The sequence below is a fragment of the Kwoniella botswanensis genome, chromosome 1, assembly GCF_036426115.1.
Source record: "Kwoniella botswanensis chromosome 1, complete sequence".
Taxonomy (NCBI): domain Eukaryota; kingdom Fungi; phylum Basidiomycota; class Tremellomycetes; order Tremellales; family Cryptococcaceae; genus Kwoniella; species Kwoniella botswanensis.
Genome location: NC_088599.1, coordinates 6,879,563 through 6,905,244, shown reverse-complemented (window position 1 = coordinate 6,905,244; position 25,682 = coordinate 6,879,563). Strand labels below are relative to the sequence as shown.

The following is a 25,682-nucleotide window of genomic DNA, read 5'->3' as shown; positions in this document are numbered from 1 at the left end:
TGAGTTTCTGGTGATAGGTAGAAGAGTTGTGTGTTAGCTACGTATGTGGGGTAGACCCCTGTCAGCAGATGTGTTCATATATAGATTATTGATAAGATCATAGGATCCTTGGCCTCGATCTTGAGATCGGGGTGAGTATCCCGCATCGATATTGACGATGAGAAACCCCATGTGATCTTCACCTCTCCGTTGCATCGTATGAGTCGCATGGCCGCAATGTGCATGTAGCCAGAGGAGACAGTTCGGTCAACCGCCTAGGGCGTTCATCTGAGATGAGTCTAAACCTGAATCTACCGTTATCCGGTTACAAACCGTGAGTCGCACAGACGCTAAACATGTTTGAGTTTCGGCATAGGCATATCCACACTTCAGATAGGCCCCAACACGGCGGGCGTATCCGAACGAGTCTCTATTGGAAGGTCAGGTGGGTTGAGTAGTGATGAAGGATTTGATCACCTGGGTGTCGCTGGGAGCGACGATGCAGCTATACGGGTAGGTACCTTGAAGGTACTTGACTCAATCATGCTGTGATTGAGGAAATTGCGGTGTGGGAGTATGACGAACATGACGCAATGATCTCGGAGGTGAGTGACTGAGTCTGATCATGTGATCCTTATCTTATCCGACCCTTTCACTTCCGGCCGAGGGAATGGATTCATCCGATATCAAGTGAGTGGACATCTTTCTCTTTCAACTGTGTTGCTTTTCTAGTCTTTCTACCTGTTCGTATGGAGTATATGAAGCCGTCCACATCGATCAACGACGCGCACACACAATTTGATCAAGCATAGGTCGATTCCATTTTGATCATGTTTATTGGAGTAGTACGACGATCTGACTGTGTGGGTGTTGTTACTGACATTGATGGCCGATTGACCGATGATGGAGGTACGAGTATACACGACGGAAAGAAGCATGGTAGTGACGAAGACAGACACACGTTGCAATTCATCAATCAGCAATCACTCACTCGCATTTGACCCACAGGCATATCTACATTCTCGTTCTCATTCTCCTTCTCATCCTCATCTTTTCCTGTTCTTTCTCTTCACGATTAACGCAGCCAATCTTTACATCAGCTCGATATTCCAACATGCTTCTACCATCCCTCATCCTCCCTCTCGTTCTTCTCCCTTTCACGATCCTCGCTAAGCCACCTCGCAACTACCTTCTTCCCAACAGCGTCATCTCTACCGTCCAAGTCGACACGAATGTAGGATGCGGAGCCTACGATCGACCTTACATTCCATCTCAAAATTCGACCACATACGAATGGTGGTATTTCGACGCGGTCAGTGCGGACGGTCGATCATCCGTCGTACTCATCCCTTTCTCAGGTCCGATCGTAGGAACACACCATCCTCAATTCTTACTTCAAATCGTCACTCCTGAAGGAGAGATTTTCAATCAACTCGTCGAATACGGTCCGAAGAGTATCATGTACGTCTCGACCAAAGGGGATGGATCGAGTGGGGTAATTGGAGATGGGGATTTTATCTGGGTTGGGAAGCCGGATTTGGGAAAATATGATCTGAAAGTGGATTTGGGGAGATATAACGTTAGTGGGACTGTTACTCTGATTTCGGTAAATCCCCCTATCTTCATGCTACGACCATCATATAAGAGTCAGAGGTTGATAAATTATGCTTGTGCTTGGGAGTAGGCCGCAGACCCTTTCGTACTCTGTGATGAAATCGGACCTGAAGCCAGTACAAGTAGTTTCTGGTTCTTAAATTGGATCAACCTCATGGGTGACGCAGTAGCTGTAGTTGATCTGCAAGTGGGTAATGAGAGAGTAGCATTCATTGGAAATGGTTATCACGATAAGGCAAGTGACATCATCGTTAAACACTCGTGGAATTCTGTATAACAGATAGGGAGATGAGCTGACGAGATATTGGTTTCATCGCAGAACTGGGGACCAGTCCATTTCAACCAACATATTCACCATTGGTATTGGGGTCATGGTCGAGCAGGTGATTATAGTGTAGTATGGTACAAGATGGTCACATATTTCGGAACGATCAAATCGGGTGCATGGGTATCTAAAGATGGTCGAACGGTGGTTTCAGCCTGTGTAGCAGATGATTCGGTAGATGTCGTACCATTCGGTAATAACGTTACGATACCTCCTAATCGACCTAACAATACGGATGATATCGAAGGATTTAACATTACCATTAATGGAGAAGGGAGAGAAGGTGACCTCTATGTGTTCGTGTTTGAAGCGAATGTCTGGACACCCGGTTATGCGGGGACGTACGCCAGGTGGATCGGGAATTTCACTGGAGGGAAAGTAGGTGAAGAGTGGGGTAGCGGTGTGGGAGTTACAGAACAGATGGGCCCTTTCGTTGGACCTTCTTGAGAGGGTTAAAGTGCAGGTGGTATCAAATAGGCCGTGAAATAGGTCAATAAAGGTTCCTTGGGTATTTCAGTATTTTGATATAATCAGATCAGCGTATCATTCATTCGGATGCATTGGATTTCATGTCATCACCGTCAAGTTGGACGCAGTCACGGGAAGTCCGCACAGTAGAGATTATCCAGTCATTACTAGACGAGTATTCTTTGGTACCACTCCTCATACCTCGACAGCTGTGCATAGTACCCAATCTTGCGGCATTTTACAATCTGGTGTACAAGAGGTAACCCAAGAGACCAGCGGCCGCAACGTACTTGGCCATAACTCCTGCTTGCTTCTTTCGTTCTTCCCAGAGTTCGCCTTTGGCACCTTCGTCGTCGATAGCCTTTACATCATCCTTTGTGAGAACGATATCTCCAACGTCGAGGTAGCCTTCGAGTCGTTCCTTTCTGGAGGAAGTGGTTACGATGACCGCGCTATCCCAGAAAGCGTCAGTGGCAATGTTCCAAACAAGTCACTGGCTTTGGATGTACCCTGAATAAACTGGGATATGCGGAAGAGTATGGTATACTCACTCTTTGGCCTTCGACCAGGCAAGAAGTACTTGTTCAGGTTTAACGTTCAATCTCTTAGCAATGTCGTTGACGGGTTTATCAACCGGACCACCGGGTTTGGAAGTAAGTGGGATAAGGGAAGAGTAACCTTCTGGGACGATATGTTGGCTTGACATGTATTGTAGAAGGGGTGTGGTCGATTTGATAACGTAGGGATGAAGGAGAATCTGATTGACAACGGGTTTGATGGATGCTGAAGCTAAAAGCTCTTGGAGATTTTCTTTGGTAAAGCTATGACGTACAAATCAACAATAGTTCTTATCTTCTATTGTGAAGAAGTGAAGAAGATGTGCAGATTATATGCTGGACTCACTTGGAAACACCAATCGACTTCACATAACCCAATTTCTTCAACTCTTCCATCTTCTTCCAAGTCCCCTCGATATCACCTTTACACAATCTAGGATGATGAATAAGGTACAGATCGATATACTCTATACCCAGCTTTTGAAGACTCTCTTCACATGAGGTTTTAGGATCTTTATCATCCACACCACTCCATTTAGTCGTGATCCACACGTCTTTTCTTGCGAGCCCACTCTCCTTTAATGCTTGACCTACTTCCTCTTCATTCCTGTACACTATATAGACAGTGGAGAACAAGTCAGTTACGATCGCTGATTTTTCAGTACAATTTGGGTAGATGGTGCGGTAGCTAACCTTGAGCTGTATCGAGATGATCAAACCCTACATCAATGGCCTGTCCCACCTGACCCGCACAGACGTCCTTGGGGATCTTCCAAGATCCGAATCCGATAGCGGGGATTTTGCGACCGTCGTTGAGTAAGATATCTTTGAATGGCATTGTGCAGATTCCAGATGTATATGGTATGGTGAGGATGTCAAGTCGAATCGAGCAGGCTTTTGAGTGGGTCAATCGAGAAGATAGAAGAGACAGAAGGACCTCTACCTCTGAAAGGATGGGTTTTTATCGACGTCAGATGGCAGATGGTGAAGATCTCGATCTCATGTCCATGTCCGTGCCCATGCGTAACCGTAACCGCGCTGTCGGCGCCGGATTTGACCGTCTCAGGTGGAGGGGTTACGATAAAATCGAGCATGTTGCAAGGGGGGTTTCACTCGGCCAGATCCGTTGTTGTGCCATGACGCGATCGCAAATAACTCTTCTAGTAGCTGAGAAGACCACCCTGAGCAAGATTGCTTGCTTGCTGACAAAAGATAAATAGCCAGAAATGCAAAAGATGAGATCCTGTTAATCCATGTACCATCATCCTCTTCCTCTTCACTGCTGCTGCTGCTGCTACTGCTACTGCTGTGCAAGATGGAGTCCATAGTAGACGTGACTACCACGACTTTCCAGGCTATTTTGTCAGTCTGCGTAGTCTTTACTGCTGGTTATGCCTACACGGGGAAACATGCCCCTTACTTGAGCAGTGTAAGTGCAACTCTGCATTCTATGATGACCGCGATCTGCAGACACAACTTGACTGATTCCTTCTGTATCAGACCCTGGTGCCATTCGCCAGGACTATCCTGCTACCTTCACTCATCTTCACCACTTTCGCTGGTACCCATGTCCTCTCTGCCAAAGGACTACTTCAATGTGAGTAAACCTGCTACTTCGAGAATTCTGGATACGAACTGACTCTGTGGAGACAGTATGGCCAATCATCATTATCGCTCTTCTCACTCATATCTCCTCTTTGGCCCTTTCGCTCGTCGCTGTACGCTATGCGAAAGCTCCAGGATGGGTGGCAGAGTCATTGACCAATAACAAGTAGGTTCACCTTTTTCTTGCATGATTTTTTTGGCTGATCGCACGTGCTGTTGCAGTAATGGCTCATACCCCCTGTTACTGCTGTACTCTCTATATCCGATCGGATGGGGTCGTGTTCTTGATCATCTAAGATGGCGATCAATGGACACCATCGCTACCGTCATCGAGCGAGCGACCGTATACATCCTAGTCAATCTAGTAATTACAGAAGCCGCAAGGTATGTTACACTTTCCTCTAAGATAAAGTACTGTAAAACTGACAATTTACTCACTATACAGGATCGTATTTGCACCTTTAATCGCTACCAAGCATTCTCATTTGGAAGTAGATATCCTAGACGAACCTATTTCAGATGATCAAATTCCCAGCGAGATCGTAGAAGATGAAGAAGACGCAGATGAACGAACACCCTTGGTAGGGTTCAAAAGAAACATCAAATCCACCCATTCTCTACTTGCCAAAACTCGCTCACCTATATTCATCGCGACTGTCCTTGGATTACTCGTGGGATTGATCAAACCCCTACAACGATTTATAGTCGGTACGGACGATGGGGACACTTGGTTATGGGGAAGTATAGGTTTAGGATTACGATTCTTAGGCGGTGCGTTTGCTTTGGTGGAAGTTATTGGTATTGGAGCGGGCATACGTGCAGGAGAAAAACATATGTAAGTGCTTCGTACAAGACAACCAATATGAACCGTGTATTGAAGAAGCGAGATTATAGTGATCCCGAATACAAAACCCCTCCTACGCTGGGGACGGTCCTTACCCTTGTAGCCTGGAGGTTGATCGCTATTCCTGCGATAGTCTTATCTGTGGTTTATGGATTCCGTAAGATCCCTTCCACCAAGGTTTTCCTCCAAGATCCTGCATTCGTAAGTCGCCTTTTCTCCTAAATAAATGAATTGCATATGCTAAGATTATCTCACTTGGCTTCCAGTCCTTCGTTCTAGCTCTTACTTCCATCACCCCACCAGTTCTCCCATCCAAACTCGACCCTTACCAGTCCTCCGTCCTCTTCTCCACCTTCTATTCCACACTCATCACAGCTCTCCCTATTGCTGTGGCAGTAGCTATCTCCGGTCGAGGTGTATCCACTCACATCGACTTTGACCTGGTTAGAGCTCTCAAATCGGCCGGTGGAGGTGGATTGGCAGGTGCAGCAGCTATGGTAGTTCAGGTGTTGACCCTGATGCCGATGAGGACAATCATGAATTACCAATATCGATACGGAGGAAGCCTGAAGCATGCTACTAAGACACTATGGGATGATGGAGGGTTCAAGAGGTACTACGCCGGTTTGGCTGCTGCTTTGTATGTGTACCCTTCTCTTCGATCGTCATGTATATATGGCTGATGTTGTGAGACAGGTTTCAAGGTCCTCTTTCTAGATTCGGAGATACAGCCGCCAACGCCGGTATCCTCGCTTTACTCGAATCTTTCACCTGGCCAGTGCTGGTCAAGACTATAGCTGCGAGCGTAGCCTCAGCATGTTTCAGAATGACTCTAACCCCGATTGATACACTCAAAACTACCCAGCAGACTCAGGGTGGCGGCGCGGGCTTACAACTTCTCAAGCAGAGGATAAGAGATAAAGGTATTGCCAGTTTGTGGTATGGTGCGCTAGCTACTGCCGCTGCTACTTTTGTGGGACATTGTGAGTGATATCTTCTCATCTGATGATGTGGTGTTAGTGGCTAAATTATATTGCTTATCTAGACCCCTGGTTTGGTGTAAGTTGGTCATGGTTATGAATACGAAAACACACGCAGAGCTGGACGCGGAGCTGATGATATATGATTGCAGACTTATAATTGGTTATCGGCCGTTCTTCCTCCACCACATAATATCATTCAGAAACTTGCTGTACGTCTGCCTTACGGTTATATGTGCGTTCCTCCGCTGAACTGAGTTTACGATATGTAGCGTCAAGCATTCATCGGATTTTCAGCTTCCGTCGTATCCGACACAGCAAGTAACAGTCTTCGAGTGGTCAAGACCTACAGGCAAGTACACGAGGGAGATGTGGGGTATTGTGAGTCCATCTTCACATCTGAGACAGAGAGAACCTTGACTAACGGTTGGACCGCTGTCTTGGATATGATGTAGTAACCGCTGCCAAGGAAATTGTAGCTTCTGAAGGATTGTTGGGACTATTTGGTAGGGGTTTACCTACTAGATTACTTACCAATGGGCTTCAAGGATTGCTTTTTAGTATCTTATGGAAATTATTTGCGGATCTGTGAGTGGACGATAACACTGGAATGAGGCAGGGTTGTATGGCTAATATGTGAATGACAGTATCGCTGGGTCTGGTAAATAAGCTGGATATACTCGGAATAGAGGTCTACACCAAGAGCAAATGAATATCCGGAAATCACCCGGTCCTATTCTGAGTAATTATGCATTGGACTTGGCGATCTGGACTGATCACATGATCGAGGGAATGATACAGCATCTCAGCCTGATTCGAACTGACCACTTATAATGGTGTTGGATACATGATCCAATTCAATTGCATCCAAATTCGAAATAAAATCCAAATTCGAAATAAACATTTATACTAATCAAACCCTGGAATCCCAGCACACGTAACAGCGGACTGTATCTTTACCTATCATTCATCATCTATCGATTTTCCCGGCCTACCTATTTCAAAAACTCGTAATCACCTCTAATACTTGCCTTCCCACCCCAGCACTGCTTCCTGCCAGCGATATACCCGTACCTATACGAGCCTCAGTACTTCCATGGTCATCTACGATTCACAATCTAGGTATAGGTTCAGACAATGCCTGATCCGCTGGAATATCCTTTCTTGTGGAATCGTCATAAGGCGAAGATGGATCAGTCTTTTCAGAAGATGTGGAGGCTGTCTCATCTTGAACTTCGATATCCTTCTTACGAGCGTCGATCCGCCTATGTATAAGCCCAATCAGCTTACCCTGGCGGAGGTAATGGAATGCGATTGCCGGCGATTTGTGTGCTGTACTCACTCTTGTCGTTTCTCGAGATAAAGGACTATGAGGATAACGGGTATAGCAGCTGCATACATACTTGTGGCGTATTCTATGAGAAGCGAATTTGGAATCATGGTTAGTAAGTTACGTCTGAAGTATCGCTGTTGTTACAGATCACTGTATTTGGCGCTGACTCACTCCATCCAATCTTGTATGTTGGTGCCTCTACAATCCAATGGAATTGAACGGTCAGCAAGTTGTGATATTGTGATTGGAGGAACAATCATTGAACTCACGTTTGGCGGGCCAAACTTTCAATGGCATTCCTGCGCTGCAATCCCAATTCAAAACGATATTTAGCTTTCGATCAATAACATACCTTAGAGACGCTATGTCTGATTAACTTACGTGATGGCGTAGTAAGTAGTGACGAAAGCAGCAATGATAGCTGATCTTTCTTCTGCACTATGTTTGGCGATCTGACCAACCCAGGCGACGAATCTAAAAATGGAATGAAGGACCATCTCATCAGTCATCCAGTCGTATAGTTTGACTGTATATAAATACTAAAACCATCAACTCACAGATTCGCTCCGGGAGCTGAAAAGTTGATCAACATGAAACTTGCCATCTTGACACCGTCAGGTACGTTCCACTAAAAAATACCAAACCACAATGAGTATTGGTGCTATTTGATTGCGGATAGATATAGTACAGTATACGGTATGGAATAGAAAGAAAGATTCACACCAGCCAGAACAGCAGCCCAGACTAAACCATTAGTGGCTCCAAACAGTACTGAAGACAAGTGTACACGATCAGCCTTCGAGTTATATTTGTGGTCCTGGAAGTTTGTAAATGCAACTCACAGAATGGCCATCGGGTTTGGAATCTGTCAGATACAGTCAAGACGATAAGAAGCGATACAATGTTGATCTATGTAATGATTGCGTCAGCGCATGAGCGAGATCTCGAGTGGGAGGAGATCAAACTTACACAACTACAAGCGATTGGGATCGTGCTGATTCCATTCTTGTCAGTGCGCAATCTATGGTGATTGTTGGTCGATAGACACTCACTTGATCTGGGACACACTGTGAAGAGTTCCATGAATAAAATATTAGCGATGATTGCAAGACGAAGAACAAACGATTTGAGTCATCAACCAAGACTCACGTATATCGAGCTTTTCCATTGGCGTTCTTAAGACTTTTCAGCCACAAGTTGAAATATCCGTTACCTGTACCACCTTGTGAATAGATACTAAACCATACGGCCGATCAGCCTCTTCCCTCATGTGTCAGTTGACGATAGATACGTACGTGTATCCAGCCCAGATTGCCTAATACATTGTATGATCATGTATGTCAGCTACTGTATCCAGTACCATATCGCTTGAGTTCACTTACCCAGTTTTGCGGACGAGAAACGAGGGATTTGGCAGTTTTCCAAGACCATCCCACGGGTAGTGCCCGACCTTGATGTCCCATTCTCCTTAAACCCGTTTCGACGTGTTCTGGTTTCAACCATTTGGACCAAGGGTTAGGTCGGTTAGGGTAGTCTGGACAGCCAATATAACCCCATCCCGCTACGGCGACGGTGATACATGCATTTACAACGAAAAGCTATTCCGGAATCAGGCTGTGTCAGCTCCTGAGTGTGTGGCGCCACCTTCGTAGATGGTTGGAACTTACCCATTGCCAACCTTTGTACCATAAAAAAACATAGTACGCAATGTAAGTACGACTACCACGTCACTGACTGAGCTAATGAAAACGCACCAGCAAGACCTGAATGTCCATTACTGTTTACAAAGAGTCAGTATATACACCCACTTCGACAGTTGTAGGAGGCTCACACTTACAGGTTGGTGTATAGAGCAGCTTGCAGTGCACCAGCAAATATACCTCCGAGGTAAGTGAAGCTCTGGAAAATGGCCAATCTCAAACCAATCTCGGCTGGAGTGTACCAACTGAGCAAGAGAATCATAGCTACCACAATCCTCGTCAGATTCTGGATAACCTTGTATCTCACAGGACTTACTTCCAGGCCACTGTGTGAACCATGATGTCTGTCAACCATTGACCCAGACAATATAAGCAGACGAGATGCTTACAGCTGTACCTTCACAGAAACCAATCAAGAATCGCACTCCGACTACAGTGCCACCAAGGCAAGACGTTAATCATTCTCATCGTCAGTCGGCAGGTCCTGGGACTCACAAACGGTTTTGGCATTCTTAGCAGAAGCTAGTACACCAGTCAAAACTCCCCAGATCACTACAGTCAAACAACGACATAATCAACAATTTTGTATTTTTGGTGATTAGACAACTTACATTCGAGAGTAGGAAGCCAAAGACTCGGTCTGACCACACTGTTGATTACATATGACGAGATTGGAATGACAATTAGGTAACCAATGTTGAAATATGTGGTGAACAGATTCAATTCGTTACCAAATAGTGAAAGCTAACATGCATCACAAAGGATCAATTCGAATGTCAGGGATGATTCATATATGATACGGAATAAGGTCTTCAGGATGACTTACATCTTCTTTCATACCACTGACTGTCGAACATGAAGTGGTTGATCAATAATTGTTTTGACATGTATTCACTGGATCAGACTTACCATAAGCATTACTGATATTTTGTTGGTCCAAGTACTTCACGATAGCGGAAAGTGACAGGTCTGGAGTAAATGTAACAGTTCGGTGAGCTTTACATTAGGGATTCTTTTTGGAAGACAACTTACATGACATGAAGAAGATATCCAATCGCCTCACGAGCACTCTTTCTTTACCTTTTTCCTCTGACCAACTTGGGTCATTAAGGAAGATTTGACCTTTGATCGTTTGGAATGCCTTTGACATGGTTGGGGGAAGGTGGCACTTAGCAAAGAACTGATGGTGCGAGGATACACCTAGTAGGGCATGTGACACTATCTTTTTCTGCTAAGAATTAACGCATGCACATATATTATAAGTAACTTCGATAGCTTCTCAAGTCTTTTCGGATAAATGTAGAAGCAAAAGTCGTAGCAGAAAATCGAAAAGACACATTTTGGATTGGATTATTCGGTTGAGGCTCTCAAACCAATCGAATTGCCACTGACCACGCCATAATGCGCACGGATGATCTAATCATCGGAGAATACCGAGTCCGTCGATTGTCCATACTCGTAGGAATAAGCCGAATTTCCTCCATAGAATTTGCATGTCGGTTCAGAGAAGTGCAAGCAGCTCGAGTGTGATTGGATGCAGCGAGAACTGCTTCCGAGACGAAGCCAACTTTGGTATAATTACTGCTCCGAGAAGAAGCTTCACTAGTCGTATCTTGCAGGTACTGAATGTAGAATGACGAGATCACGGTTATGTGCCTGAAAGATGCTAGTGCTTCCAGGAGTGGCGTGATTACTGATGATGACTTTGAAGTACCGTATCCCGATGTCGCTGATTGCTGACAGTAAATTCTACCGACGATGGCGTTGAGTGTCGCCATCGCTGACCCGAGATAATGGAGACTATGTTGGATATGGTTATTGGAAATATCGTGAGAAGAACGTTTCTTCGCCCGAACGATGGTCGGACCTCGGTCCATATATCACCGGAATGAATGAAAGAAGCTTTATATATGCTCAGCTCCTGGATAAACTTGACACCAAATACTAATCGTTCTATCTTGACCCAAGCGCAGGTATAAGCGGTCATTCATCATGAGTTACACAACCACCGCAGTCGAGCACCTCCCATCTAAGGAGGAAATCATCAATCGAGTCTCACGACTGAGACTTGTAGGTGATCATGAGGACAAAGTGGATACTAAAAAGACAGCCAGACCAGTATGTATAGTACTACAGGAATGGTGGATAAGAGACATTTAGAAAGGCTGATGTAGCAATGTGATAGGGACCAAAATACCCACAATACCTTCCGGTATGGGACAAAACCAAGTTCCCAGATTGGGAAGAAGTACCATACACTGATCCTGGATCTCGAGCAACGAAGGATAAGAAAAATTTGTTCATACCTGGATCCACTCACCGACAAATCACTCCTGCTATAGGTGAAGAGATTGAGGTGGGTGTTTCGACAAGGCTGTAGATGGAGCGGAAAAAGCTGATGAGACTTTGCACTAGGGCGTTCAATTGTCGGAACTTAGTCCAGAAGGCTTGGACGATCTCGCCCTGTTGGCTGCTGAGAGAGGACTATTGGTCTTCAGAAAGCAAGATTTCAAGGTGATTATTGATATGGAGGTATTTGCATAGACAGATCCAGAGCTGATTTTTGCATGTGCGAATCAGGATATCGGTCCGGAGAAACAGCTTGAGATCGTCCGCCATTTTGGTAGATTACATATACACCCAGTGAGTAAACAGATGTGGGTTCTATCATTTTCAACACTGGCTGACACTCAATTTGACACAGACTATGGTGAGCAATCAGGTATTCGGCCAATCAAGGTTCACTGTACTAACTTACCTAAACTAAAAAGGGTCACCCAGAAGGTTACCCCGAGGTGAGTAAGCATTCGTCTATATCATCATGTTCCAGAGATAGTTGACATACGAGTTATAGATGCACGTGGTATACAGAGATCCTAAAGATAGTACAATATCGTGAGTACCTCTCAAGGTCAAGGTCCTAGTGTTTTCGCACGATGGGCTAAATCGTATGGAAAACCCCATAGACGATATGTGAAGCCCAATGAGGTTCAGAAAATCAGCTCAGTCTCATGGCATGCCGATCATGTGGCTGAGATTCAACCTCCAGGAATAACCTTTTTCTTCGCCCTGGAGGCTCCACCCGTTAGTCCACCCTGTCGTCTGATCTTGCCGGGAAAAAGATACTGATTGAAACCCACATCGTTTGCAGGCTGGTGGTGATACGATCTTCGCCTCCGCTACAGAAGCTTATAATAGAGTAAGTCTTGCTGTAGTTGAGGCTCATGAGGTATCAGTAGCTAACTTACCTTTAACCGAAAGCTCTCTGAGGAGTTTAAGAAGCGACTAGAAGGTCTCCAAGTGGTCCACACCAACAAAGATATGTTAGCCCATTCCGAAGCTAGTGGTGGTCCCGTAAGATTCTCGCCAAAAGAGACTTTACATCCGTTGGGTGAGCATCTCCTCTGGCACACGCATTCCCTGTGGCTCATGTTGAGATAACTCTTCGCAGTGCGAACTCATCCTGTGACCGGAGAGAAGATCCTTGCGATTCACGGTGGACATGCGACCAGGATTTACGGATATAAGCAGGAAGAGTCAGACTACCTGTTCAACTTCCTTCTTGATGTTCTAGCCAAAGGACATGATTTCCAGAGTGAGTCTGAGAGTAACCTCCAGGTCTGTCCAAGTGATTGAAGCTGACGATTCTGCGAGCATGTAGCTCGAGTGCATTATGAGGAAGGCACTGTTGCAGTATGGGACAAGTGAGTGACGATGAATGATTGGTGCAGAATCTTCCCGCTTATACGACCTTTGCATTTCAGCCGAACCGTCATCCATTCAGCTCTTTACGATTTCAAAGGAGACGAGCGAAGACATGTAGTCCGAATTGCCGCGATGGCTGATAAGCCCAAATAGATGATGAATTTGTAAACGCAGGTCGATGGTTATGCAGATTATCTTTCTGATCGGCATGCTCATCAAGAGTAGTATCGTTTCTCGCTGAAATACTTATCATCCTTCTACCAGTGACGTGAGGTCGTGCGCTTGATGAATTGTCTTGGCGATGACGCTCCAGAAATGAGAAGAGCACACATAACCTATTCCAACGAGAAGCCGATTATATGTGAGGGACTGATCTGTACCTTCCAGTTTCCTATGTCGCCCATACTGAAATCTTGATTGTTCAACACCATTACCCCATAAAATGTTTCATCGACCCGCTATAAATGGTACCAGCCGAACCAAGGTATGCTGCTTCGAGTCTCTCGAGAAAGTCTGCGGCGGACAGTACGATCTCCTCAACTCGATGGTGATACAGCCGATCCTCGTCAGCATAGTGTGTATCTTGTAGCAGGCGTCATGCAGTGCAACGATTGTCAAGGAGGAGATATGCATCTGGAATAGGTTTAGGTGGCCCTTGCCAAGAAAGTGCGGAGGTGTAATGTAACCTCTCAGTGCATGGTGTTTGTCACCTCGGACCAACCCACCATTTAGCGTGAAGTCTATTCCGGCATCATGCAGCTGATGTCACTAAAGTAGATATGTGTCGAGGTAGATACACCGCTTCAGGCGGTTAAAATTGCCGTGGTGACAGGGCACCCCAGGATGTCCACACCCCACACCCATATATATCTATATGCTTATATATATGTGAGATGCTGTTCAAGAGGAATATGCCATATCCGCAGTGAACAAGAAAACTCAGATCCACTATGTCAACTTGTTACCGACCTACTTTAGCCGACAATTCAACATTCGACGTATGTTGCTTCGACAATGCCGAATGCGCTGAGAAGGTCTGCGGATCATTCGATATACTCCAACAACCCCCTAACAACATAAATAACTCGGTGGTTCAGGCAAACGGAACTCAGTACTGCTATGGTTGGGCCGACCTGATGAATCAGAGTTACACCACTTTCCAGAATGCGACATGTGGGAATACAGGGTTCCAATGTACGATCGGTAAACAGTCTCTGCACTCATCATCAACATCCAGTTCAACATCAAGTTCAGCCTACACGCATACCTTGCATCCGACCTTACTAGGAATCTGGATAATCGGTTTATGGTTTTTAGCCAGATTCAGTGAAAATTGATGATTTTGGTGAGTCACAGCAGCGCAGATAGATAGCTGCATCCGGATATTCGGTATCCTGATCCCCTGATGATTCAGAAATGTCACCTGCGGATCCCCCTGTATATAAGCATTCATCCTATGTATCGTTATCGTCAGAAACTCATGTGGAATTATCTCAAGGCGAAAGAACGATAGGAGGGGAGAGATGATGATTCAAAGAAATTTTCCTAAAGCGGAATAAAAATATGAAGATCATGTATGCTTAATTTTTGGGCTGTTGATCCAAGTTTCCGGATTCAGCCAAATCAGCGCAACGCCATGGCGGCCATTCCATTCCTCCACTTAGACATTCCAGTGATTCTGGATTTTTGACCTGCAACCTTACCAGAAGTAAGGTTCTTTGTGGTGGTGGTGGTCGTCAAACCGATTGAATCAAGTAAGAAGTAAGAAAAATGTGATAGCTACCTCCGAGAGATGTGTATATATAGGGAGCGACCTGTACGGCCAACCAGACGGGATACTCTTCTGACAATCCCAACCAACACACCCACTGTCAACTGACCTAGATTCATTCTTTTCCTCCTACATCTCGACACTCTTTTCCCAAATAAATCAATAACAGGATGTGTGATATTGCCACTTTATTCAATACACAGACCAACGCAGATCTGTGCTGTTTCGAGCAAGTGGAATGTGCCAACTACCTTTGTGGTGAACAGGGGGTAACCGTCGAAAATGGGAATGGGACCAACTACTGTTATTTAGATCAAGGTAGAGCTTCGGAAAATTACGATGAAGCTCCAAGTGGTGTTTGCGGTGGAAATATGGCATGTGCACTCAGAGCACTATCTACCGAACCTTCCGTTATTGTAAACCAAGAATTACTCCCTACCTCTTACTCTTCGGCTTCCCCATCCGCCTCAGCTTCGTCGACTACTTCCTCTCTATCTTCGAGTGCAACTCCTGTCCTCAATCAGGGTATGATGGGTATCTGGGTTGTCGCTGTCTTGTCCCTCGCGGTTTTCGGTAAAAAGCTCCATATGTAATGCGTTTTTCCTAACAGTAAGTAAAATCTTCGGTTAATGATTTACAGTTGGCTAATTGCACACCTTTCTTGCAGCTTTCGTTTCGCTCAGATTGAAAATAACAATTTTCCAAACTCCATCCCATTCATTTAATCCGAGCTGGCTCGGTTTGTAAATCACAATTATAGGGTGTTTTTCAAAGGACTTCACGAGATGTATCAATTCTGTCCGGTACTACACGAGACAATACCTCTTGTCTTGCAACGTGGCATATGGCATATGGCCCGAGAGCGTGGAGGAACTGACCTGGTCAATCTACTAACTCTTCATCCCGGATCTCCCTAATTCTCTCTTGAATTGCCAATGTGTGTAAAGTACTTACATGTACATACTCACATTTTCGAACACACGCAGTTAGTACGCTACAAGAACTTGTGCCCATCCTAGTTAACTAGTCAAGCAACGGATGATTACCAACAACTGCATTTGTCATTTCCTACACGACAAACAAATGTGAGGAATCCCTATGTATTCAAAGAACCATTCCAACATAGATACGGATACCACATGTGATCACAAGACGGCATGTGCAGGTCAAACACCTCATCTGACCTGACCTAGCCTACAATTCCTAAAAAGACAGATAATCTAGTCGAATCATTTGGAGCCTGTTCACTCGTTATGTATTCCCATTCCTACTCCCGGTCTCATTATCGAGTTTCGAGTTCACAAGTAGACGAGGGTAAGCTAAAAGGTCTGGGCGTTGTAGCTCTCGATCCAACTTCATGCTCGGTCTCAGGTGTCTGGTTTGAGTGTTGTATTTGCGATTCACCATAGTTCAAATCTCTCTGTACGATATTTCTAGGTGAGCGAGGTAATTGATCACCTAATGAACTTCTTGATCTCTGTCTGCTTCCAATCCTATATAACCCATTCCCTATGGGATTCTCAACTCCACCTCCGCCTGCAGTCCCATTAGCAAGTGGTGGGGGCGAACGTAGATTCTGTGGAGGTGGACTCAATGTCCCATTTCCATTGGTGAAACTCTCGTATGAGTTACGTTTACTGGAACTAACGGGTGAAGAAGAATTGCTTATCACACTTGAACTTGAATCTCTTCGAGCCATCGAGAATCTTGACGAAGGTGATGCTGCCGAGGCATTACTCGATCTTCGAGCCGAGATAGACGAAGAGAGGAGTAATGGTCTGGGTAATGATGAGGGCGAAGAAGCTGATTTGAGGTGTGTAGGAGGTGTGGAAGTGGTTAAGGCAGATAGACGTTCTTGAATTGATGATGTGGTAGACTCGAGGGTATCACTTCGATCTCTTGGTGAAGTTGGGATTTGAACGTTATGCTGTAGATCACTTGAGCCGTCGTTATGGATGTTAGATGCAAGATGCTTGTTCTTCTCAGGTGTTGATGGGGCTTGTTTGATGGTTGTAGAACTAGTCCAAAATGATCCAATAGCTTTGGACCAAGATGACGAGGAGCCACCCTTTATACTGGTCGATCCGTTCATTTTGGGATTGTGATGTTTTGATGGTGAATGAGAGATGGTCGGAATCGAAGGAAGATCGATAATTTCTCCATTTCTCTCTGCGTCCAGCCTCGCCCTTCTCAATTGATCAGCCATATCCAGTAAAACCTCAACTCCACCAACATATCTTACTGGATATTCTCTCAGAATCTTTAAACTCCTGAGGAACAAAACATTCTCATCTTCCTCATCATCTTCGATTGGTTGTTCCCATAATCCAATATTCCTCCTACTACCCAAGTCGTACCTGACCTTCGATTTGGGCTTCTCCAACAGTATATCTTTTACTAACAGTATCATCGCCAAACCAATATCCACCATTAGATCTATCTTAGGCTGTTTGCTTGGTGTTGAAAGCTTCTCCGATATGATAAAATCCATTATCCTCGGTATAATTCCTAACGGCAGATCTTTCAAGAATAACTGGTTAAACCATCTATATGCAAATAGTTTCAAATCGAGGTTCCTCTGATTGATCAAAATATCATATAAAGGTTTGTTAATCCAATTCAACCTATTTCCCAACTTGGTCAAAACGTATTCGGTGTTTATCGCACACTGATCAATCTCGTTAAAGAAAGAAGATATGAACCAGAATGTATTTTCTTCAATATAGTCTAATGTCCGAGTGGTACTCCCTCCTCCACCAGCGTGTATGAGGTAAAAAGTCGATATCAAATCAACGAAATTCAGCTGATATTCTAATTGTTGATTTGACCGTACAAAGATGTATATCACCCTTGTTAACGATTCGAGGTGTGTCTCCGGATGATATAATGATCCGGAGTATCCGGCAAGGGAAGGACTAGTGGAGTTGTTGGGAAGTGGTTTGGGCGATAACAGAGTAATGGGTGAGTTCGGTTCACCATTCTCCGAGACTGAAGAATCGTCTTGGTCGATGGCGATAGCGTTGGGCTGTAGAGATGAAGCTGATGAGGTATCTAAAGGAGTGGGTTTGATCGAATCTAATCTTGATAGGATTGGTGCAGTAGGAGTAGAATCGATAGATAGAGTGATTTTAGGTGACATTATCTCTTCTTCAGGTTCTTTCTGCTTCCTGTCAGTTGCATCCTTTTCCGTTTCCATCTCTTTCTGTTTGGCATTATGTGTATTTCCAAATCCGCCTCTATGCTCCATCTGATTTAACAGATCTATCCTCTTGAATAATGCTCTTCTCGATAGGAGGGGTGGTTGATGTTCACCCGAATCCAAAAGCGCTTCTTCTTCCTCATCGGCATCATCTCCATATCCTTCAGCCTGAGAGGATTGAGCAGCAAGATCATCTGGATCTGAGCTGGATATCGGATGAAAAGGTGATGACTTAGTTGGATTAGTCCGTTTTCGCCAAAATGACGATTTTAGCGATTTGATATCTTTCGATATACCCAGGATCAGTTTGTCATGAGGTGAGGAAGATGAGCTCTGTTGACACAGTGAAATTCAATGTAAGCCATTATCGTCAATCAGCGATCAAAGACAATGTCCGTGACGTACAGGCTGCGATTCCAACTCTTCCATGAATGTCTTGACGAGGTTCTGTATGAACTGCGTCGTGAGCGTTGACGGTGAGGATAGATGTCGAAGGGAAGACTCACATAGTACCTCGTCCTCTGAGTCTGCAAGGTGGGTTTCCACAATCTCTTCTCTGGAGGGAGTGTTTCCAGCAATAGGGAGTAGGCTAAAGGCCGCAAGTGAGGTGGATGATTTTGTATACCTATGATAGATCAACAGCTCACAAGTGAGTGGGTCCAGCTGAATCTTTATTCAGTGAGCTACTCACCCCTTCCACATAGCCTTCTCAGCGTGGGTAGATCCACGACTGGATCAGAGGCATGCTGCGATCCATCCAACAATCGTTGAAACGCGAATAACCTTTTCGAACAAGTGAGAGTCAGTGACGCCTAGATGTTGTTGGACTTGGGCAGAATGACCTCACCGCTCATTCTCGTCTTGAGCTTGGTCCTGGAAGCTCATACTGGACTATCATGGACGGTAGAGCTATGAGATACAGTGATGCTCTGCATATGACGAATGATGTTAGTGAACCAGCGACCAGCACCAGCACAGTCTTGGGTCTTCACAATTAGCGCTTGGACCGTACCGTACCTGACACCTCATACCTCATGTGTCCCACGTGTCGCAACATAATCATAACCGGAGATTAGCGAGAACTCTTGCTTGTATATTTAATCAACCCTGACTTTTGACAACAGCTCTTTCTCTCTTAGTTCTTGCTACCACAGATCATCTCGACCTGACCGCTAGACCACCCACCACACCCGAACCACGGACTCAATGTTGAGCGCATCGACACGCTCTCGAGGTGCATCCTCTACCATTAGGTATATTCTTCAAACACGCTCTCAGAGCACCTCAGACACCCCTTCACCTGCTCCAACCCGACCTGCCTATTCTAAAGCCAACTTAGCTTCCTTCGCTGCCGAGGGGGAACTCCTCACCACTGCGCATAAGGCTTCTCCAAGAATATCTCCTGCTACCCCTCAAGCACAATCGTCATCTGCTACCTCGAAACCGTTGGCTTTCCCTCGACCTGTCCTCAAATCGAACCCTTATGCGAACAACTACACCGTCTCTGAAGCGGACCTTGATGCTTTCGAAGAACCACTTCGTCTCAACCCGACACCCAGTCCACTAGAAAGTCAGCCGTCTTCTTCTACCGTTACTACTGCTTCCACTATCATCGCTCCAGACCATGAGCCTCCTTCAATGCCGCGGAAGGGGGGTCGTACTGTGCGAGCAATTCGACGCCCCAAACTCAAATCGAAACATATCCGAGTTCTCACTGATCCAGAGTTGGTGTATCAACCCTTAGAACTGGGCTACGAAGAGACGGTAGAATTACAAGACGGATACATAATATACAAGAATCCAGATGTACCATCGGCAGTAATCACCTGGGGTAGGTTGAGAGATGCGTGTACTTGTAAGCTATGTAGGGATCCTTCGACATCACAGAAAACATTCACGACTGGACAAGCTATGAGAGAAGCTTACCCTTCTGGAACCGATGTGAAACCTCTGATGGAAGTGGTAGACATGACACGTGTCAACGGCAAAAGTAGTAAAAAAGGGTTGAAAATCACTTGGAATCCGACAACCTCATCTGGAGAACACCATACAACCTATCTATCAAGATTCAAATTGAGATTATTGACGGATCCACAGATGTACAAAGAAGTTTTCCATCCACCACTACTTTTTGATCGTAAACTCTGGAACTCTGAGGAAGTACTGAAGACCGACGGATTGAGAATACCTTTCCGAGAAGTCGATACAAAAGATCCGGCAATACTTCTCAGAATGTTAGAACAACTTCACCAGTACGGTCTGATCATCGTCGAAAATGTCCCTACCACTCCTATGGAAGATAAGGATTGTTATCTGAGGAAAGTAATGGGTTATATAGGTGAAATCAGAAATACGTTTTATGGGGAAACTTGGAATGTGAAAAGTATGAAACAGAGTAAGAACGTTGCGTGAGTTGGTTCTCAATCCTTCGTTGTTGGCCAGCAACTGATTTCTACATCCCACGTTATAGCTATACCAACCTCGACTTAGGACTTCACATGGATCTGCTCTACTTCTCCTCTCCACCTCGATTCCAAGCTTTACACTGTCTTAGAAATAGGGTTAACGGTGGTACATCGTATTTCGTCGATTCTTTCAAAGTTGCTCAAGACCTACCCGACGATGTGTTCAGGGTACTCCAACATACTCGTATACCTTATGTTTACGATAACGATAATCATCTTCTAAGGTATTCTCATGCAGTGATGTCGAGCTCTTCGCCAGAAAAGAATCGGATGGTATATGATAAACATTACGCTATCAATTGGTCTCCTCCCTTTAGGGATATGAAAGGACCAGATTCATCTCGACCAGCTCCCAGGTCGCCCGCCTTGAAAGCCAAACAGGAACAACAGACCTTAGAAGCCATAGCAAAATTCGAAAGTGCATTATCGGATCCTCAATACAAGTTCGAGTTCCTATTGAAAGAAGGTGATCTGGTGATATTTGATAATAGAAGGATATTACATGCCAGGACGAGTTTCAGTGATAAGTCACCTGAAGAATTGAAACAAGCTGGAATGGAATTGGTGGAAGGTGAACCGACGAGATGGCTCAAAGGGTGTTATCTTGATGGTGAGGTGGTATGGGATAAATTGGCGGTGTTGAAGAAACAGGTTGCGGAATCGGAAAAGAAACAGGACAGGAATGAGGCAAAGAGGTGAAGGAAGAAAATCTGAGCGGGGAATATCAGTAGAGTGTCGCGCGAAAGGATGGTCGAATATACCCCTCTAATGAAGTTTGATGTGCTTCAAAAGGGAAACGTTGAGATTTACCTAGATCATTCCGATGATGGCTCGACATGTCTTGAGATATGTACAGATGTCATATTGGATTAGATGAAAAAGTGTTTTATATGAAAAAGTGTTTTATATGATAACATTCCGCGGAGATATGTAATATGCAATGTATAAATGTATATTGTACAACAATGACTTTGCGTGTGATTACTTGTCCCGACCAAAAGCTCTCAATATGGCAGGTACAGGACTAATCTCCTCTGAACTACCGGGATTTCTGTCCCACTTCGTTCCTTTCAGCTTATCATTCCCACCAGGAATCACCAGTCCTGATCCTGACCCTAACCCGGATCCCTCGTCATCTGTTGAATCCGAACGGTATTTAGATTTTAATATTCTAGTAACAGCTTCTCTCGAGATACCAAATTTCTCAGACAAGAATTCCCGATTGAATTTTTCGGGATCCATCGAATACAATGTTCGTAATCCTGCCATTGCTGAGTACGTTAGTTTCTTGGTGGGCCGCCAGTATTCTGAAGAAGATCTGGGTTGTTTGGGTTCTGATAAAGACGAAGAAGGATTATCTGCCTTGACTGCGATAATCAGCTTCGGAATAGTCGTACACTGGCTACTGTGGAACGGAGTGTAACTTACGATCGTTCCCTCCTTGGTGTCCTCCTACTCTCGAGTTTGACGATGTGAATGGATTCAGCCCAAAAGTCTTCTTGGGCGATTTGAGAAACAGTTTCGACCCTTTATCATCTTCATCATTCTCATTGTTGAATTTCTTTCGATCTGATCCGATGCTATATGGTGATGTTAATCTTGGATCTCTCCTGTTGTTCTGCATCTCAGGCGGTGGTAGACCCGGTATTCTCTGTTTTCTTCCCTTCTTTTGATCTCTCTTATATTCATTTTCCAATTTGATTTGATCAGCATTCGGATTCAATCTTTTCGCTTCTTCCATATAACTTTCCATAGCTCTATCAAATTTCCTTCTACCGGGTTTGAGAGATTTCGTAGTATAATAACTTGATTTGATTCCAATTCTGTTTCTCCAATCTTCTGCTTCCAACTCATCATGCAAACCTCCATCACTGTTCGAATTCCTATCTCTATCGCCCACATCTTCATCACGTCGATAATTTCGATTGGACGATCTTCTTAATCCGAATTTATCAGAATTACCATATTTTTCAATATGACTCTTACTTTTCCTTTCACTCAGACTCTCCAGGAATTCCTTCCTCTTGATTTCAGCTTTGTCACCAGAATGAAAATCGATAGGTATCCTATTCCCATAAGCATCGATTTTGGCTACGGGTGCTTCGTATGGTTTTTGAGGTCTTTTGACTGACATTGCCGGAGTAGAGGTGAAGGAGCGACATATCGTATAGATTGCGGGAGGTAGTCGAGAAGAAGATGCTTTGGAGGTTACGAACATGATGGGGCCTGCTGACGCCTTTTAGAAGAGGCGATAAGCTAGATCAGCTGGATGCAAGGATACAAGGATACAAGGATACAAGACATCAGAAATTTCTGAACAGACATCCTAAGGATCTTGACTGACGGGTTGTGCAGTGAGTGGTAATTAAATGAGTGAACCAGATAAGCCCGAGTACCGGTCCTCGGCGTCAGCTACAGTTCAACGTGCACTTGCATCGATCCATTCAGTGAATGTGCTCATTCTCATCGCTCATCTATCAGATCATCATATCGTCATACCAGAGCTCCGACATCAGCAGACGTGATATCTGATCGATACTTTGCAACCATCAAATCACTCGCAATACCTGGGCGGGATAACGAAAAGTGGAACTCACCCGACACTCTCTTCAACCGGTTCGTCTTATCTCAGTCGATCATCTAAAGCTGGTGATACAAAGAAAAGCTATAAATCATGGAGGCCCTCGGCTTTAATGTGAGTACATATCCCTTTTCACACCAGACCTCCGAATGCGGGCTCATCGGCACTTTAATCGATATCAGATCGCCACCGGTTTCCTTGAAGGTGTAGTTAGGGGATACAAAGGAGCGCTCCTGACTCAGGCCAATTATCATAATCTGACCCAATGCGAGAATCTCGAGGGTGAGTGACGATCATAATATACTGCTTGCAACATATCAAGGGTGTTCCTGCTGACTTGAGCGTTTCTCACATCCAGACTTCCGACTTCAACTTTCTTCAACGGACTATGGCAATTTCCTAGCCAACGAACCCCTCCCCTTATCCACATCGACCATCGCTGACAAAGCTACCGACAAGCTCGTAGCTGAATTCAACTACCTACGTACCAACGCTGTCGAACCTCTATCGACATTCATGGATTACATAACATACGCTTATATGATCGATAATGTCATCTTGTTAACTCTCGGTACCTTACATGAGAGAGATACGCACGAGCTGTTGGAGAGATGTCATCCGTTAGGTGTATTCGATACGATGCCTGCGTTGTGTGTAGCTACGAATGTTGAGGAATTGTATCACAGTGTATTGGTCGAAACGCCATTGGGTGAGTGTAAAAGTACTCTCGGCTTGCTTACCATAAATGAAGGACATTGCCCTCGACTAGCTCGCTGCTCGGGAATGTTTAAACTAATCTCTGTATCCTTCCCTTCGTAGCTCCCTACTTCAGAGATTGTCTCTCTGCTCAGGATCTTGACGATCTGAATATCGAGATCATCCGAAACTCGTTATACAAAGCCTATCTGGAAGACTTCCATAAATTCTGTCAAACGCTTCCTTCACCCACTTCGGAAATCATGACCAAGATTTTATCTTTCGAAGCGGATCGAAGAACCTTGAACATCACTATCAACTCGTTCGGTACTGAACTCACCAAAGAGCAACGAGCTAGATTATTCCCTACGATCGGTCGATTATACCCTGAGGGAAACAATGCTTTGGCTAGAGCAGAGGATATCGATTCGGTCATAGCTGCTATAGATCATATTTCAGAATATAAATCATTCTTCGATAAATCAAATACCACTGGTAATACCGGTGCGGCGGGTGAAGGAGGCGATGAAGGTGGATCGAGTTTGGAAGATGAATTTTTCAAATACGATGTTGAGTTAAACAAACAATCTTTCTTACAACAATTCCAATTCGCAGTATTTTACAGTTTCATCAAGTTGAAAGAACAAGAAGTAAGGAATTTAACTTGGATAGCGGAATGTATTGCCCAAGATGCCAAGGATAGAGTCAATGATTATATACCCGTTTTCTAAAACAAAATCTATTGACTTGGAAAGTAGAAAGATGGAATAAATCGTTTCCATGTCAAGAGCCAAAAATGATAGATATGATTTTTGATAGTTGATAGTTGATAAATAATTCAGCATGTATGTTTATTGGTTGTTCCTTGTACAGATTATCCAACATATCCGACACGCACAATTCAGTTCTCAGTCGGTAGTAAGTACTCATAGTCAATCCACTCGCACATGCAAATAATAACAGTGTAGGCAAGCACCGAAATATGGCTAACAGATATAATACAGTTGGGTGAATAAGGGAAGTGGCCCCAAGAACAAACGATGGATGTTCCGTGTTGAGTAGATCGATCGTTATTTGCAGAGCATGAGATCGAGTGAGGGAAATGTTAGATTACAATAACTCGTGGAACAGGCAATTACTGCATGACTCGATAAAACACTTCCTCCTGGATCAAGCTCATGTAGATACTATATGTACGCGATGCGACTCCAGGAGATGCAATCGTCAATCTCTTGACCATAGTACTATCTATGAGCGTTCTCGCTATTTGTATAAATTTGCACCTACATACGTTGCATCGATGCAATTCAGCTTTCACTCAATCACTCAATGAGTCTTTATCGTATTGTATGGTATTGGATCATCGGACTGGACGACTTACCCTTGAGCCATTCTGCTTCAGGATCCTTGTTTTCACCCGAAGTTACCCTCTCGACTCTCGCATGATCAGCTTCTATCATGTTGATCCGTGGGTTATGTTCACCCGCAGCTAATCTAGATGATCGAGCTGCAGCGCTAGCGGCAGCTGTAGTGGTATTGGATCCTTGACTGAGTGGGGCCACAAAGGACCTTTGGAGCGCATCGGTCCCGCTCGCTGCCTGAGTGAGAGTCGAAGGTGTTCCACCAGAGAAAGAAGTACCTGCATCTCTGAAGCCTGATTGGCCTACTGAGTCAGAACCGGTGGTAGCAGCATTGCTGCTAGATCTGGCGGTGGCACTAGCTTGAGGAGGATCAAAGTCGGATGGTTTTTCTGAACCGAAGTCTGTTTGTCTAGTCATGGTCGTCAATTGTCGTTGTACTGTACTGGTATATGATGTTGATGTAAAGTCGGGAAGGCAAATCAGTTTGGAGATGATCCCC

The 25,682-nt window shown here is 44.7% G+C and overlaps 12 protein-coding genes across 12 annotated transcripts; 7 read left to right on the top strand and 5 right to left on the bottom strand.

The window, feature by feature from the left end:
* Positions 1-1,093: 1,093 nt before the first annotated feature.
* On the top strand, positions 1,094-2,365 carry L199_002604 (uncharacterized protein; the record flags this gene model as incomplete). The annotated part of the gene is made up of 3 exons (XM_064888344.1): positions 1,094-1,585; positions 1,664-1,828; positions 1,913-2,365. The coding sequence occupies 3 exons, from the start codon at positions 1,094-1,096 to the stop codon at positions 2,363-2,365; spliced, it is 1,110 nt and encodes a 369-aa protein (XP_064744416.1).
* A 259-nt stretch (positions 2,366-2,624) lies between these two features.
* L199_002603 (uncharacterized protein) lies at positions 2,625-3,781 on the bottom strand (the record flags this gene model as incomplete). Its single annotated transcript, XM_064888343.1, has 4 exons — positions 2,625-2,838; positions 2,938-3,207; positions 3,290-3,557; positions 3,637-3,781. The coding sequence occupies 4 exons, from the start codon at positions 3,779-3,781 to the stop codon at positions 2,625-2,627; spliced, it is 897 nt and encodes a 298-aa protein (XP_064744415.1).
* Positions 3,782-4,258: 477 nt separating this feature from the next.
* On the top strand, positions 4,259-7,041 carry L199_002602 (uncharacterized protein; the record flags this gene model as incomplete). The annotated part of the gene is made up of 13 exons (XM_064888342.1): positions 4,259-4,372; positions 4,444-4,540; positions 4,597-4,714; positions 4,771-4,932; positions 4,994-5,383; positions 5,443-5,593; positions 5,659-6,032; positions 6,089-6,375; positions 6,438-6,451; positions 6,525-6,584; positions 6,645-6,753; positions 6,828-6,960; positions 7,020-7,041. 13 exons carry the CDS (start codon positions 4,259-4,261, stop codon positions 7,039-7,041), a joined length of 2,031 nt encoding a protein of 676 aa, XP_064744414.1.
* A 442-nt stretch (positions 7,042-7,483) lies between these two features.
* L199_002601 (uncharacterized protein) lies at positions 7,484-10,555 on the bottom strand (the record flags this gene model as incomplete). Its single annotated transcript, XM_064888341.1, has 23 exons — positions 7,484-7,637; positions 7,715-7,787; positions 7,877-7,903; positions 7,975-8,009; positions 8,087-8,179; positions 8,263-8,333; positions 8,427-8,476; positions 8,548-8,614; positions 8,675-8,699; positions 8,758-8,772; positions 8,855-8,941; positions 9,001-9,020; positions 9,088-9,303; positions 9,373-9,383; positions 9,460-9,482; positions 9,543-9,669; positions 9,722-9,731; positions 9,795-9,835; positions 9,901-9,957; positions 10,017-10,149; positions 10,232-10,251; positions 10,315-10,374; positions 10,438-10,555. The coding sequence occupies 23 exons, from the start codon at positions 10,553-10,555 to the stop codon at positions 7,484-7,486; spliced, it is 1,533 nt and encodes a 510-aa protein (XP_064744413.1).
* Positions 10,556-11,397: 842 nt separating this feature from the next.
* Positions 11,398-13,263, top strand: L199_002600 (uncharacterized protein; the record flags this gene model as incomplete). The annotated part of the gene is made up of 12 exons (XM_064888340.1): positions 11,398-11,523; positions 11,591-11,761; positions 11,821-11,919; positions 11,986-12,115; positions 12,187-12,200; positions 12,260-12,300; positions 12,372-12,489; positions 12,557-12,604; positions 12,667-12,796; positions 12,857-13,000; positions 13,067-13,109; positions 13,170-13,263. The coding sequence occupies 12 exons, from the start codon at positions 11,398-11,400 to the stop codon at positions 13,261-13,263; spliced, it is 1,158 nt and encodes a 385-aa protein (XP_064744412.1).
* A 797-nt stretch (positions 13,264-14,060) lies between these two features.
* L199_002599 (uncharacterized protein) lies at positions 14,061-14,447 on the top strand (the record flags this gene model as incomplete). The annotated part of the gene is made up of 1 exon (XM_064888339.1): positions 14,061-14,447. The coding sequence occupies one exon, from the start codon at positions 14,061-14,063 to the stop codon at positions 14,445-14,447; it is 387 nt and encodes a 128-aa protein (XP_064744411.1).
* Positions 14,448-15,051: 604 nt separating this feature from the next.
* On the top strand, positions 15,052-15,474 carry L199_002598 (uncharacterized protein; the record flags this gene model as incomplete). Its single annotated transcript, XM_064888338.1, has 1 exon — positions 15,052-15,474. The coding sequence occupies one exon, from the start codon at positions 15,052-15,054 to the stop codon at positions 15,472-15,474; it is 423 nt and encodes a 140-aa protein (XP_064744410.1).
* Positions 15,475-16,163: 689 nt separating this feature from the next.
* On the bottom strand, positions 16,164-18,965 carry L199_002597 (uncharacterized protein; the record flags this gene model as incomplete). The annotated part of the gene is made up of 5 exons (XM_064888337.1): positions 16,164-18,413; positions 18,486-18,527; positions 18,587-18,705; positions 18,772-18,863; positions 18,928-18,965. The coding sequence occupies 5 exons, from the start codon at positions 18,963-18,965 to the stop codon at positions 16,164-16,166; spliced, it is 2,541 nt and encodes an 846-aa protein (XP_064744409.1).
* Positions 18,966-19,286: 321 nt separating this feature from the next.
* On the top strand, positions 19,287-21,244 carry L199_002596 (uncharacterized protein; the record flags this gene model as incomplete). The annotated part of the gene is made up of 2 exons (XM_064888336.1): positions 19,287-20,488; positions 20,551-21,244. 2 exons carry the CDS (start codon positions 19,287-19,289, stop codon positions 21,242-21,244), a joined length of 1,896 nt encoding a protein of 631 aa, XP_064744408.1.
* A 282-nt stretch (positions 21,245-21,526) lies between these two features.
* L199_002595 (uncharacterized protein) lies at positions 21,527-22,763 on the bottom strand (the record flags this gene model as incomplete). The annotated part of the gene is made up of 2 exons (XM_064888335.1): positions 21,527-21,912; positions 21,974-22,763. 2 exons carry the CDS (start codon positions 22,761-22,763, stop codon positions 21,527-21,529), a joined length of 1,176 nt encoding a protein of 391 aa, XP_064744407.1.
* A 456-nt stretch (positions 22,764-23,219) lies between these two features.
* L199_002594 (uncharacterized protein) lies at positions 23,220-24,553 on the top strand (the record flags this gene model as incomplete). The annotated part of the gene is made up of 4 exons (XM_064888334.1): positions 23,220-23,240; positions 23,309-23,408; positions 23,485-23,835; positions 23,946-24,553. The coding sequence occupies 4 exons, from the start codon at positions 23,220-23,222 to the stop codon at positions 24,551-24,553; spliced, it is 1,080 nt and encodes a 359-aa protein (XP_064744406.1).
* Positions 24,554-25,085: 532 nt separating this feature from the next.
* L199_002593 (uncharacterized protein) lies at positions 25,086-25,600 on the bottom strand (the record flags this gene model as incomplete). The annotated part of the gene is made up of 2 exons (XM_064888333.1): positions 25,086-25,105; positions 25,204-25,600. 2 exons carry the CDS (start codon positions 25,598-25,600, stop codon positions 25,086-25,088), a joined length of 417 nt encoding a protein of 138 aa, XP_064744405.1.
* Positions 25,601-25,682: the final 82 nt, after the last annotated feature.